The sequence below is a fragment of the Lonchura striata genome, chromosome 20 (genome assembly GCF_050655825.1).
Source record: "Lonchura striata isolate lonStrDom1 chromosome 20, ASM5065582v1, whole genome shotgun sequence".
In the NCBI taxonomy this organism is placed as follows: Eukaryota; Metazoa; Chordata; class Aves; order Passeriformes; family Estrildidae; genus Lonchura; species Lonchura striata.
The window spans coordinates 15743730-15758129 of NC_140722.1; the positions used below are offsets into that span (position 1 = coordinate 15743730).

Here is a 14400-nt window from a genome sequence, read left to right on the forward strand (position 1 = left end):
TAATTGGACTGAAAATTCCAAGTAAGTGCTGTGATAATCTATATACTCAGTACTAGTGGAAGAGACAGGATTACATGAAGTAGATTGACTGAATCTACATTCCCTTTGAAAAACAGCTGGCTAGGCACTAAGGATGAATTTATGAGAATATTTCTATTGAAACTTACTTCTATTAAAATGGAAGATCACTGAATATTCTGAACTATAAAACCCCATCTTGTTAACAGTACAAAGAATAAGCAAAAAAGAACACAGATCAGGGGATTTATGGTTTCTTTTACTCACTTGGGAGAAATCAGTTTTCCATTACACAATGAACAACAGAACAGAAGCACTATACATCTTAAACATTTCTGGGTCATTCCTTGGGAAGGTTTAGAGGTTTAATTCCTTGTAACTGTAAGAAGTGCAAAGGGATCTTCATTTCAAGCACCCAAAATGGAGGGGGAAGAAACCCCCATGCTATCAGCAAATAATATGTAACCACACTTAAATACTGCTATGACAAAAACTTGCTTAGAAAATACATTCATTACTATTAGAATAATCCAATGAGGTGTAGACATTTGGTTAAAATGTGGCTTAATATCCTTAAAGATTTCTGGATGTTACGTAACAGCAAGTATTTTGCAACAGACACGCACATTTTCAAAGAACATTTAGAATTCATTAAAATTGACTAAAAAGACACAATCCAGATTCATCAACTGAAAAGGCAAACTATTACAGACAGACATGTCTGTCCTGAGAAATTGTAAGATCTTACAATGCAGAGCCTTCGTGTCAAACTGCCTTAGGTAAAAAGAAATGCAACAAAAGTGCTCACAGGTGGAGAAGTATTGAACAACCAATCTGTTATTTTTAAAAATCTTTATGTTAAACATGTAAAAATAAAAGAAGTGTTGAAGACCAGAGAAGAGAAATATGTGGGCCAAAGTCAGTCAGCTTCAAAGTCCTTAAATGTAATAAAAAAAAAAAAAAAAAAAAAATTGGACCTCAACTACGCTCTGTTTCCAGAAATCAATTTTGTTAAACATTTAGCTTCACAAACTCTGCAAAAATGAGTTAGTGACCTACAAAAGTCATATATATAATACATTATTTTAAAGATCATATTTACAAAATTTATTCACAAAAAAGACTGAAAAATTCTGATGCTGGCTGCAGTGTCTTGCCTTGAGTTTTCTGAAGCTTTTTTCAAAAAAAGACAAAAGATTATTGCTCTAATTTCCATATACAGAAAACATTACATTATGCAGTCCTTTCAAATAATTCTTAAGAGACTGTGTTTGTGAAGGAATATGAGTATACTCTACCTTCATATTAAGTCCTTATCAAAGACATTGCATTAATCCATTATATAGTCCTCTATAAAGTGCACTCAGCTGCACAGCAATATGTAAATATTAGTCACGATTGTGTTTAAATAATTTAAATTGTTTATCCTCTCTTTTCAACCCTTGGCTTCAACAGACATGATTTTGGACTAGCATGTGCCAATTACTTTTGCACTTCTATTTTGCTTGGGAAATCCTTGACTCTTGGGATAAGAGACTAATAGCAGGATTCATATAAAAGAGTCAAGGCTAAGAACTACATTCTCTGTCACATACTGTTATTAGAGAAATCAGGAAATTCTAACCCCTGTGACTTCTCCAGGCACTTTAGCCTGCTTGGGCTAAAGGGCTTTGGATAGCTACAGTAAACAGATAAGGTATTCCAGAAATTTACCCATCAAATCTGTTAAAATGGCATTACCAAATTGACATTCCTAGAGGAAGCGTGCCAAAAATATGAATGACCTTTTTTTGTACCCCACATCATGCAGTAATTCATAGGCTGCTTCTACTAAAGTATTTTTGTTGGGTAGGGTTTTTTTTGGTTTGTTGTAGTCTGTCTGAGGAAATTTATCACTGGTTTCTGTTAAGCCCAGTATGACTTGCCATGAAGAATGTGCCACTTTCCTTTCTAGCACTAGTGCATTCAGCCATTTTTGTTTGAAGATGTGGTTGTAGATGTCAGCAATATTTCTGTTAAAGAAAAGATACTTTCATCAGAGAACACAGCTTTGCTGAAAGAAATGGTTTGTGTAGTACATTTGGAAGGACTACTGCCCATCAATGCCTAGAAGCAGAAGAATAGCTTTTTAGTGCTCCATTTTGAAAATAAATTTCTAGAATATAAATGCTGTCCTGGAACTTTCTAAACATACTGTTTTGGTATCTTTATGTCATGGAGATTTGGAAAATCTGACATTTCACCTTTGTATTCTCCTCTTTATAAAAGGCATTTATTGTATCAAAGTCCTCCAAAACCTTACTTAACCCCAGAAGTCTGCATTATTCTGACTACTTTCTCAGTTATGCTGGACAAAATTTCATGAGGTACTCTTTACTAGAATAGATTTAGCTTATGTCAGTGTTATGTTGCTCATCCTATGTATTTTGTGGAAAGATTGTAGCAAAAGTTTAATTTTTATTTCAGCTTTATTTCCCAGTGCCTGTTATTAGCATATTTTCACCTTAAATGAGAGGCCTAAATTTTCCGTCATTTCTCACTATGCATAAACAAATTATTCTAAGGTATTGTAAGGGCAAGTATCATTATCAGTGTCTGTCAGAAGGAATACTGCACTAGCAGGATTCTTAGTCTGATTCTATTACATGTAATTTTCAAGATCTTCTGCAGATGCATTTCACAAAGTCCATGGGTTTTTTTCTGTGTTTTTCCAGGTTCAGAACTATTTAATCTTCTTTGTGCAGTTTAAGGATTGGTCCTATCCATGATACTTCAAAGTCAACAGCTAATCCCAGCATACATCTTGGGTCATTGTGAATTTGTTAATATATCATCAAAAAGAAAGTATCTCTTAGGATATAAAATTAATAGGCCTACAGATGCAAATACAAACAGGATAACTGAGAGCAGGATTGTGTGGGAAGAATGGATGTAAGCAGACTGTACTCAATGGAAAATGAGTCAGCAAATCTTTTCATCAGTCTTGATGTACAACTTACCTGGTCTGGACCCATAGGCAGTCCTGACATAGGCATGGTATTAATACTCATCTGTCCAATATGGCCACTGCTGCCATTCATGTGCATCATACTGTATGCTGCTGGGCTACCTTGATGGCTGAACTGCTGCTGGGGAAAAGAACTGAAGTACAAAAGGACAAATAATATTACCTTCCAAGAAGTTTACACATTGATGTATTGGCTTCCCTGCACCAGCTGTCAACACGTGAAAGATAAAACTGTTTTCATATTTACCCATTTTTACCTAGCACCTGTTTAACATGGAAACTTCCCTCCCAAAAGGAATTTGAGTTTGTAGAAATGCACAGCTATATGTGTATGCCTAATGTAATCTTTTTGGGGGCTACTGTTACAGCTGTATCATCCATAGTAACACTATGTGATATTTTGTATTTCTCCACACCCTCCCAAGTTATTTTTTTTTTTTAATATTAAGTTAATATTTAAAGACTGAATGTTGCTTCTGGTTACAAAGATTGTAGAGGTCCAATATGAATCAATGAAACTAAGCATAAAATAATAATTTTATTTCCTAAAGCAGAGCAGGATGAAGGACAATATAGACACTTGAAAGTTACTTTTTCCTCTTTTAAATGCTTTTCCTGCTGCATGCTATTTAACATCGTTTCTACTTCCAGCGAAATGAAAAACTTTTTGCGAAAGAGATTGTAATCCTAAAGTTCACCTGTTTCTGGGGATGCTTCCTGAGGGCCAGCCCTTTATCTCTGAGGACTGGTACATTGTTGCTGACTGAGGATGCTGCAGCATAGGATTCTGGGAGGGTCCAATTCTTGATGATACCATTGGATTGGGAGGGCTTGATACTCTACTAAATGCAGGATCAGGTTGTTGGCTTAATCCTTAGATTAAAACAAAGGAGACAGATACAATATACTTCAGTTATAATCACTTAATATTTCTAGTTCATCTTCCTGAACTGACTGGAAGGAGAAAAGTAATCCTTTTTTGTAGCAGTATAGTCAATTTTTCAGAATGATTGGTATTTAGGTAGTTTGGATTAATAAAAACAGGGAAAAGAAAACCAGAAAAATGGGGGAAAAAAACAAACCAAACCAAACCAAACCAAACCAAACCAAACCAAACCAAACCATGTTAGTACCAGTACCATAATTAGGTGGATAGGGGAATTGCTGTGAAGGAACTTGAGCCATTGGAGGGCCTGTCAAAGCACTATCCATGCTTCCTGAGGCTGTCACATTTGGTGGTGGACTGAAGGCCTGAGGTTGCTGTTGCTGCTGCATCATCATTGCCATCCTCTGTTGTCTAAAATGGTGACTTATTAGTTCCCTGTTACGCTGAGCCACCATTTGAGCATTAAGAAAACCTTGCTGCTATCCCCCAAAGAGAAGAAAAATTACATTAGAAGATGTTTTTACAAATAAAATCATGTCAGAGTCAATCAAACTCATTCCTAAGACCAGACAAGTCAAGGAAGACCCACAGACAGTAAAAAAAAAAAAAAAATCATCAAAATATTAAGAAAAAAGTTTCATTAAATTGCCATTAGTGCTTAAAAAAGTGATGATATTTTACACAGAAAAACTTGGTATACTGAATTGACAGCATGACCTAATGAACAAATCCCCCAGCAATCTCAGGAATAAGGGAGGTAAAAAAAAAAAAACCTTTTTTAAAAATTATGCAGAGGAACAAAACCAAAGAGGAATGCTGTAAAGCTATGAAAGAAGGCTGAAATTCTAAACAGATGGCTACAGTAGCAAGTACTTACCTGGGATCCCACCTGTGTCTGCATAACTGGTCTCATGACTGAGTTGGTACCACTGACTGGATTTTCCATTTTTATTTCAAGAGTTTGACGGGTCTGATTCATAAACTTGGAAAAAGACATTTTAGCACTATTAGCCTGAAAATAACAGTATCTGAACAAAGTAGTGGCAACTCCTGCAAACCCCCTTTCTTTACAGACCTCTTGAATCCATAAAGTGCAATGGCTAATTTTTGCCTTGTCTTTAAACAAACTATTTGTTTAAACAGCTCAAACACACAAAAAGAAAAACCCTTCAAACAGTGCAGCATTAACTCACTTTGGTTTTTTATTTTCCTTAAATTACCTCTCTTTAGGAATAAAGAACAGATTATCTATTTGTTTTAAACACTAAGTGTCACAGAAAAACAAGACAGAACACAGTATTTCCTAACATTGCCATTCCATGTGTGGAGAGGAAAGGGCTAAAAAATGGAAGATTGGCAAGGACAGAGGAAAAGAACTTGTTTTTAGAAATATTTTCTCTCAAGGACCAACCAGGCACCAGGGAGATGTTAGAAAATTCACATATTTATGTTTGCTCTGGCTTGTTGTCTCTCTAGAGAGAGGAAATGAAATTTTCTCACAAAAGATAGCAGCATGTTGTTAAAGACTTTTGAAATCCTTTCCCATAGACTTGGGCCTTTTTGTAAAGGTGAGGGAAGGGAGATAAGAGCATTTGGAGATGTGGAAGTACAATCTGGTGAAGGACTGTACATGCTCCAGGGCCCTTTTGATATGGAATACAGGCCTGGGTGCTTTTTGCCCCTTCTAAAATGAGCTTAGTGGTGTATGTGTCTGTTTTTTGGAATCAGGATGATGGAATAAAGCTACTCGTTGTACTTCAGCTGTATGTTGATGCTACCTGCATGTATTCTGTTCACACAACATGTCACACAGCAGTAGTTCAGTTTTCCTAGTTTTATTTGTACACTGTATTTAATATCAAGCCTGCATTTTAACATGGGGAATTCAATGCTGAAATCATGCACCAATTTTTTAAGCAGTGCTTTCAATCTAGTGTTAAGATCTATGGGACTGTATCTATTCTCTCACCTTTCATCCAAAGAAAATACCTAAAATTACATCAAATCACTAAATGGAAAGCAAACTCCTATATTGATAAGCCCAAATGATTAGTTAGAAAACACAGTGAGAAAGAAGTAACACCTGATTTACAGTAGAAATACAGCTCCGATTCAGTGCTATCTGTGAAATTCTGAAAAAATACTAAACATGGATACAGAGAGCATGCAGAGTTACATTGTAGAAAAGCACTGTTTTAGTTAGCAATCATTTTGTGTGCTGCAGGAACCAATCCAATCTGTAGCTAGGGAGGCTGACAAAGGAAAAACACTCGTCCTAATAAATGTTCTTCTACTCCTACAGCCATCAGGCAATTTAATGAAAAGCACTGTCAAAATAAAAGATCCACCCTCTCAATCCTCTATTGTAATATCCATTGCTATAGATGTAAAGCAACACAATTCCATGTGCAAGCGATTCCATTCTGAAACATGAAGGAAGTGTAAATGCAGAAGCAAAAAATTACCTGCTGTCCCTGGAGCCTCTGCTGGAGCTGCATGCGTAACTGCTTTGGTGTGCTGGTCCGAGGTCTCATCACATTTGCTCGGGGATGCATACTTTGCAGAGGAAAATTGCTCGGTTGGCTCATCTGATTAATCACTGAATTAATAGATGGCTGTTGTCCCTGGATGTTACTAAAACATCCTGGCATTGCTGCCCCTTGCCCTTGATAGGGTTGACCATACAACAAAGGCTTCTGGTCAATCGTAACTGAAGATTCCTGACCTTGAAATGAGTCTTGTTTGGGTTCCAAAGCTTGTCCCTTCAACAGATATAGAAGTGCTCTCACTAGCAGTATATACAGAATTACTAAAGTAGCAATAAAGTTAACACAGAATAATACACCAGCCAGCAATTTCTTGGGTAGAACATAGCATGGACAGCTACTTTTAGTTCTGTCTCCAAACTAATGAAATAGCAAAAGTGATTTATAATAATAATTATTTTTTGATCCATTTTGCTGCACACTGCATAGACAGGCATACCAGTGTCACCATTCAAGCCCTTCTGCATTTTTTGATGCTATTTGTACAAATGACAGTGTCATGTGGGTCTTAGCAACTTCCAAAGTACTCACAGAATTTCTTTTTCCTATTTGCTAGCCATGCAAATTCAACCTGGAACTGAAGGAGAGGGAAGCATCCACATCACTGACAGTCAAATAATTCACAACCTAAGGTCAGCTGACAGCAGGCTACGAAGGAAACCCAACAGAATTCTCAGCTCATAGAATTACAATGAATTACATCCTAAACTCCACCTATATATACACCAAGGCATTATACAATAAACTTCTGTAAGAATATGCCACTTTGTATTTCTTGTCATGCACAAGAAATTTAATCCATACTGAGCTCCTCCATTGAAAATCACTGGTCAGTGTAACGGTTTCCAAAGGGAAATGTATAAATATGAAGATGAGGATGTGATAAGACCAAGTAAATGAGGAGGCCCTCTTGACTTCCTTTTCAAGTAATAAAATAATATTGGTCTACAGAAAACAAATGGCCAAAATATCTGTTTACTTACTTGGTTTACAAGATCAGGAATTCCTAATGCTCTGTCAATCTCTTCCAGACTTGTGACATCTGTATTACTCAAGAGTGTGTGCAGCTGATCTAGAAGTGCCCTTTCATCATTCTGGCCTTCCATATTTGGTGCTGAACATAAGAGATCATCCAAAGAGCTTCTAACTAATTGTCTATAAATTTAAAGGGAAAAAAAAAAAAACCAACAAAAAAACACTAAAATCATAAAATCAATATGGTTGGAAAAGACCAAAACACCTCCAAGATCACGGAGACCAACCTTTGAGAGAATACCACCTTGTCAACCATACTTGGAGCACTAAGTGCAATATCCAGTTGTTTCTTGAACACATGAGGAATGGTGTCTCCACCACCTCCCCAGGCAACCCATTCCAATGCCTAGCCACTCTTTCAGTGAAGAAATTCATTACAACCATTACAAGGAAAACCACAGCTTATATATCATATATTGACCTGGGTATGATTAAGTATTATAGTCAGCCAGATGACTGAAGTAAGACTTAACAACTCAAGTCCAAAATTTATGTCCTAAAATGTCCAGTCACTTTCCGTGCATCCTTAAACACACATAAATTCTGTTTTCTCCTGGTTTTGCCATGTGCCACAAAGACAAGATTTAGAGTATCCACCTCTTTTTTCTGTGCCTCCCAATTCAAGGATTGATAGATTTTTGTTAACAATTATTTTTGTGGAGCTAGGTTAAAAAATATCCAGTGTTAGATCACCAGCAGAAATGGAAACATTTCTGAAACATTCTAGAAATGGAATTCTGCCTCCAATCTGTTATTGCCACTGTGTGTGCTACACAATTTTATTTCCAGGTCTTAAATTCTTCTGACAGACAGTGAACAGTTGTATTTAGAATTACCTTAAAACATTCCCCAATTCTACCTGTTTTGGGAACCCCGTGATGCTTGCTCCATGGGCATCATATTGTCAGGCCACAGTCCAGGCTGGTTAGAAGGTCCAGGCTGTCCATAGGGATTACCTCCCATGTCAATGTTTACCTCATTTGGCCCTGCAAGGTAAAACATTTGTGTATTTTTTTAAAAACTGAAGGTCTCATCTTACTCTCATAGTATTCACATTAGGATGATCACACAAATTGTCAAGCAGCTTTGTGAGCTTTCTGTTATAATGTTTTACAGTGAACTTTCCATTATAATGTTTTACACATGAACTCGCAGTCAAGATAATTTCACATTTATAACAGACCATAGATTTAAATACAGCAGACAGTGATCTAGACATGCTACCCTGTTAGAGCAGAATTGCTATTTCGAATCCTTTAGTCTCTAAGTAGGAGCATGAAAGACACAGCACCTTACATGAAAAAAACCCCAACAAAAATTTTGGACAATGACATCTGGGTACCAGCATACACACTGTCATAGTGACATCAAAATCTGACATTTTTAATTCCAATACAGAGTGGAAATCAAAAGAAACACAAAGTACATAACATTTTTCTCTTCGGGAGTATTTTTTTCCCTCTACCTATCCAGGGACTACATAGGAGAGTTTAGGTCATCCCATTATTCCCCAGCATCTGTATGAACTAAGCTGGAAACTTCTGACTTAGTCAGGACTGCACAAATTTCTTCTGTATTTAAACTTATATCCATCTGTTGCATGAAATAGTAAGTCTCTTTCAGGGAACTGGTGACAGCCCTGGTAGCTTTCCATTATAAGAAAGGAATGCTGTCTATTCAAGCTGGTTTGGGGCATACAGGTATTGGCATAGTAGACTGGAGAATTTCAGCTCTAGACTAAACCTTTTTTAGACATATAGAACAGAAAAAACCCACAGGCTTTAAGACTGTTCATATTTTAGACATACAGCTTATTTTCTCTCATGCACATAAGGATACTTCGAAGACAAATGGTATTTGGAATGTGGCTTTATATGAAATTTGGCTACTCCATGTGAGAAGAATTTTGAAATACTTGAGAGAAAGACTTTAAAAGACATTGAGTACCAAGAAGTTAACAGGAAAAAAAAAAAAGCATCCGTATCAAATAGGATAAATTTAATTAACCACAATGCTAGTATCTTCACATATGGAATTATTGATGCCATTTAGTTCCTGGAATTTAGCAGAGAAGTACTGCACTAAAGAAACACATAGAAATTATCCCCCCACCCCCATAATACCGGGACCTAGAACAAATTATTTGTGTATGAGACACACAGCACAAGAAGAAAACAAGAACATCACTAAAAAATCATAAAATGTCACAGCCAGGGAACAATAACAGTCTCTACTTCAAAAACCCTTTCAATGAAAATCTAGCATTTTACCAACAGTGCAAAGATTCTTATGATGAATGCTTACCAAGAAACCAGGGAAATAGTGCCACGTACGACAATAAGAAGTTAAGAACTTACTCATGTGAATCATTTGCTCTTGCAGCATTGGTCTAGTACCAGGTATGCTGTTAGAGCGAACAGGCAGCCCAGACACAGAGCCACCTTCTCCGGGCCTCGGAAGGGTTGTACTAAATTCAGGTCCCGCTCTCAACATTGAAGTGGAACTTGCAGATTCCAATCTGTTCACTTTGGAGTTTGGCAAACCCCAGTCTCCTGGCTGATGCTGATTCATTGCCACATTTTTGTGGGGAGCACTTGCTATAATGAAGAGAGAAAACACCAATATTTATTATCTGGAGTACATGATGTATTTTGCTATTTCATAAAAGTCCACCTGCTAATGTCAGAGCAATTGACAAAGTCCTACAAAAGCATCTAGAGCTCACCATGCCAAGTTCAAAATCATACAAAAAACTATGAGTCTAAAAATATATAAAATTCATAATGACTGGCTGCCACTGAACTGTTCTTGCTTCTATATATTAAAATCACATGTTAAATTAAAAACTCAAAATAGTAAAAAATAATTTAACTACTTACAGTAAAGTACTGGTAATGATACAGGTAGTAAACTGTTCTTATAATTTAAGCTAAGATAATAATTTAGAAGTATTAATGATGGTAAAATTAAAATTCTTTAATGTTAAAAGTTTCTTCTAACTGAAATTTGTATTTTAGTCTTGCAACTTTTTTGCATTAAAGCTATTTCCTTTACAATGAGAGCTGTTTGTATACAACCAACAAACCCAGATTTGCTCCAAAATTGTCTTGGTTTTCAATCATTCTTGGACTTCCACCCATCAAGTTTTGCTTTTGTAACATGGAGAATGCATTCACATTCCTCACTGAAGCACCTGAGCCCATAGGGCTGTCTAAAGACAAGGCTCTGTTAAAAGGTGGGCGAGTAGTCTGCACAGACTGGGGACTCTTCACACCTGTTAAAGAATTAAAAGATGCATGCAACTGTACATTTTAAATAAAATATGCTATTAATGACTTAAATTAGTCTCATCTCTTTATGAAGAGATCTCAACACTTGATCTTAAGCAAGCCATGAAAAGTTATGTTGCTTCTGTTTTCCCAACAAAAACTCCCATTTTGAACACATAGTTAGGACCTTTTGCAGAAAAAGTCAAAGGCAGTTCCCTGTAGCCCTACACAAGAAAAAGAGATTCATTTTAATTTAAGTTCTGCAATGACATGGTGTGTTCCCGAGCACAGTTGGACTATGGACAATAAACCTACAAATCACTATGCTTCACAGCCAATAGTGTCAGTGGCTTTATGTGTTCTTGTATCTGGTTTTATATTTTTCATTATACATGTTTCACCTCCTTTGGTTATCTCAGTAATCCACTGCCCTGTATAATCAAGAGATGACCAGTGTAATGAAAGAAAGCAACAACTGCCATGATGCTGGTCCATCAGCTAGGTTATCCTCCCCTCCTGCTCAACTTCCTACTAAGGAAGGGCATTCCTTTTGATGTCAAGTAATGATTAGAATTTACTGGCCACAAGATGTTTTCACATAGAATAAGAAAGAAATTAAAAGCTTGTCACCAATCCCATATTATATCCCTAGTCATCAGTGAGAGATAAAAATTCTCAATTTTAATTTACAACTCACGAAACACCTTTCCTGATGACTTGTCTCTGAGAAATCTTCATTAGACAAAGCCAGAATAAACCATAAAACAATTAACTGAATGTTATTCATTGTGTATATAGTAGGCTAGAACTAATAGTGTACATAATAGCTCACGAAAGCATAATTAGCTATTTTGCATTACATTTTTCCTTGAAGATATATGAGATGAAGAAGGTGTTCTCTAAAGGTGTGAGGATGCATTGTGTTTACATCACGTAAGAAAAAAACCCTAACTTTAAAACCCAGGTGGTAGATTTAATTCCTTACCCAACAGGGCATTTCCTTGAAGTACTGCTTGCTTTGTTCCAGGGTTATTTCCATTTGCAGACATAGGATTATTGTAAAACTCTGAACTACTAAGATCACTTAGAATTGCATCCAAATTATCCAAGTCTCCATTCATCTGAAAATGACACAGTAAAATACCAAGGTTATTTACTCTCCTATGGCTATACTTCAATTTTTACTTAGATCCTTGCTAATCTTAAAATATATGACTGCGAGACAAATGTTTTAATTCACTAACACTATCTGAGCTATCTTTTCCCTTCCAAATAAATTTAGGTATCATTTAGATACCTTTTTTTTTTTAGTATTTTCTTTGGTATTTAGATACCTTTTTTTTGAGTATTTTCTTTCTTACACAAAACACACATAACTAAAATAAAAAGCACTTCTGAATATAAACATTTCAAATATCACAAGTTAAAAAGATAAAAACAGTAATGATAGTGAACAACATTGAGAATGTGTACCATTCAGTGATAAATAATGTAGCTATCATACACAAAGAGCTAATAGTGAACATGAAAATGAAGCACAGGTTTTCTGGTCAGCTGGAGCCCTTTCTTTAAAAATTTGTCTTTAAATCATATAGAGCTTCAATAGAAAAATAGTTCATATATAGTGCATTGATATCTTCATGAAAGAAGCTTCTCTGAATACCTTAATTACATCTCAGGAGCAAGCACTGAAGGTACATGTTGTGTATTATTACAGAGTTGATAGTGACTTTTCCATAAGTGGTATTCAAACAATTTTATAAGGTGTTTTATTTATAGTAAGCCAGTAGCTAATACAAAAAAAAAAAAAAAAAAAAAAAAAAGTGTTGGGTTTTTTTTGTTGTTGTTGTTTTGTTTTTTGGTGTTTTTTTTTTTTTTTTTTTTAATTTACCCAGTTATTACTGATTTGGGATATTCAAGGTCTAAGAAATCAATATATCTTCAGTAAATTCTGCTATACTGACCAGTACTGTTTACTTTGAAGTTCCAAATCTTAGGACTTAAATTATATACATAATATATACCTTATATGTATATAAAATTTTAAGAATATCTGTTCCTAACAGATGTACCACTGGTTTCAGAATAGTTGTTCCATGGTGCTAGCTTTCTTTATCATGACATTTCTCAGAATTCCAGCTCTAGAATTTATTTAGTTGTATTCATTTATACAAATTATATATACCTTTATATATTTAAGTATGTATTTATTTGAATGCTGAATATACATATATATAGATATATATATTTGGAAAAACTTACTCCCTCATTTAAAGAAAGAAAAAGAGTGCAAAAACCAATGAATAAAGTAAACCAAATCATGGCTATTTCAGGTATTACACATTTTTGTGTATTGTTTATATTTTCAAAACTAAATCATGTTTTACCCTTTACTCTTGTAGTGCCAACTAAGTACAGAAGCAGTTATGGGCCCATTTCCTACTAAGCCATAAAACCAAACATGTGCTAAGATCTAATTCTAAGGAATAATTTTTAAATATTGCCTTAATCGTACCATAACTTCAAAATATTAGTCCAGGACTTCAGGACATCAGATTTGGTTTTATGTATATATGTCCTGTAGTTCTTTTCATTTGTACTTTTTCATTCACAATTAAACTTTTGTTTCACATCATTTGCACAGAATCTTTTTAGGAATGTTTACACATGTACACTGTAGAGTGTTCTATATTTAGTCTTAATAATAAAATATTGGTTAGCTCATGACATCATTTTACATTATACTGTACCTCCTCTGCTGGCTCCATTTTAATTTTCATCTCCTTTTCTTGACTTGAAGTAGGAATTGTAGAACTTGTGCATTGTCCCATCTTATTATCCACACCTTCTACTTTAGGCTTCAACTCTTTGGAAAACTGTTCCTTAATATCATCCTTATCTAGTAGATATCTTAGTAAAGCATTGTTTTCTTTCTTCTTTGGGCTTAGTTGTTCCTGTTTGACAGTGCCTTCTCCACAGGAGGTTGTGTTACTAGCATCATGATATGTGTCTTTACCAGTAGCTTCAGCTGTGATCTTGGCCACCTCTGCTGGAGAATTACCATTCTGCAACAATTTATGTAAAATCCTGTGCTTTTCTTGCAGGAGTGACCCATGCATGTTTGAGGAGGAAGATACCCCTCCAGATGTTGATGAAGAAACTCCTGAAGGACTGGTAACGCTCATAGAAGATTCTTTACAATTTGAGTCTAAAGGTGAGTTTGATGCTGTAGAATGTCCTCTTTCATCTGAGGAGCACGTAAGCAGCTGAAGGAGTTTTTTATGCCCTTTGCTCTCAGATGGTCCTCTCTGACTTTCAGATGCCTCTAGATTTCCCTCTTTACTATCTTTTTCACTAAGGAGATCTCTGCTGTTTGACTGGCAGATGGAACTTTCCACTTGGTTTTGTTCACAATACAAACCAGAAGGGCTTTTGGAGTCCTGGGTACTTGTTTTAATTTGCTGAGTTATGCTAATGTTTGGGGAATTATCCAGTTTTGGACCCGGTGAGGAAAGTGTTGATAAAAGGGAATTTCCAACACCCTCACTAATGGCTTGCAGAGCACTAAGAGAACTGCTAGAGAAAGTGCTGTTGCTAGTGTTGCTGGCAGATCCCATTGGCGAGTGCATACCTGTATCA

At 35.7% G+C, this 14400-nt stretch overlaps 1 protein-coding gene across 20 annotated transcripts in view; it reads right to left on the reverse strand.

The window, feature by feature from the left end:
* NCOA3 (nuclear receptor coactivator 3) overlaps positions 1–14400 on the reverse strand; it is a 68829-nt gene that overhangs the window by 15744 nt on the left and 38685 nt on the right. For 14 of the 20 annotated variants that reach the window (XM_077786967.2, XM_085558366.1, XM_085558360.1 and 11 more), the window contains 11 exons: positions 13512–14392; positions 11747–11882; positions 10578–10766; positions 9850–10089; positions 8352–8478; positions 7441–7612; positions 6377–6673; positions 4789–4893; positions 4165–4390; positions 3724–3898; positions 3018–3159 (listed from right to left, as the gene is read on the reverse strand). In XM_077786967.2, coding sequence (XP_077643093.2) covers positions 3018–3159; positions 3724–3898; positions 4165–4390; positions 4789–4893; positions 6377–6673; positions 7441–7612; positions 8352–8478; positions 9850–10089; positions 10578–10766; positions 11747–11882; positions 13512–14392 — 2690 coding nt within the window. Of the gene's footprint in view, positions 1–256; positions 2031–3017; positions 3160–3723; positions 3899–4164; positions 4391–4788; positions 4894–6376; positions 6674–7440; positions 7613–8351; positions 8479–9849; positions 10090–10577; positions 10767–11746; positions 11883–13511; positions 14393–14400 lie in introns of those variants that run through there. The other 6 variants (XM_085558368.1, XM_085558357.1, XM_085558367.1 and 3 more) reach the window with 4 other exon arrangements.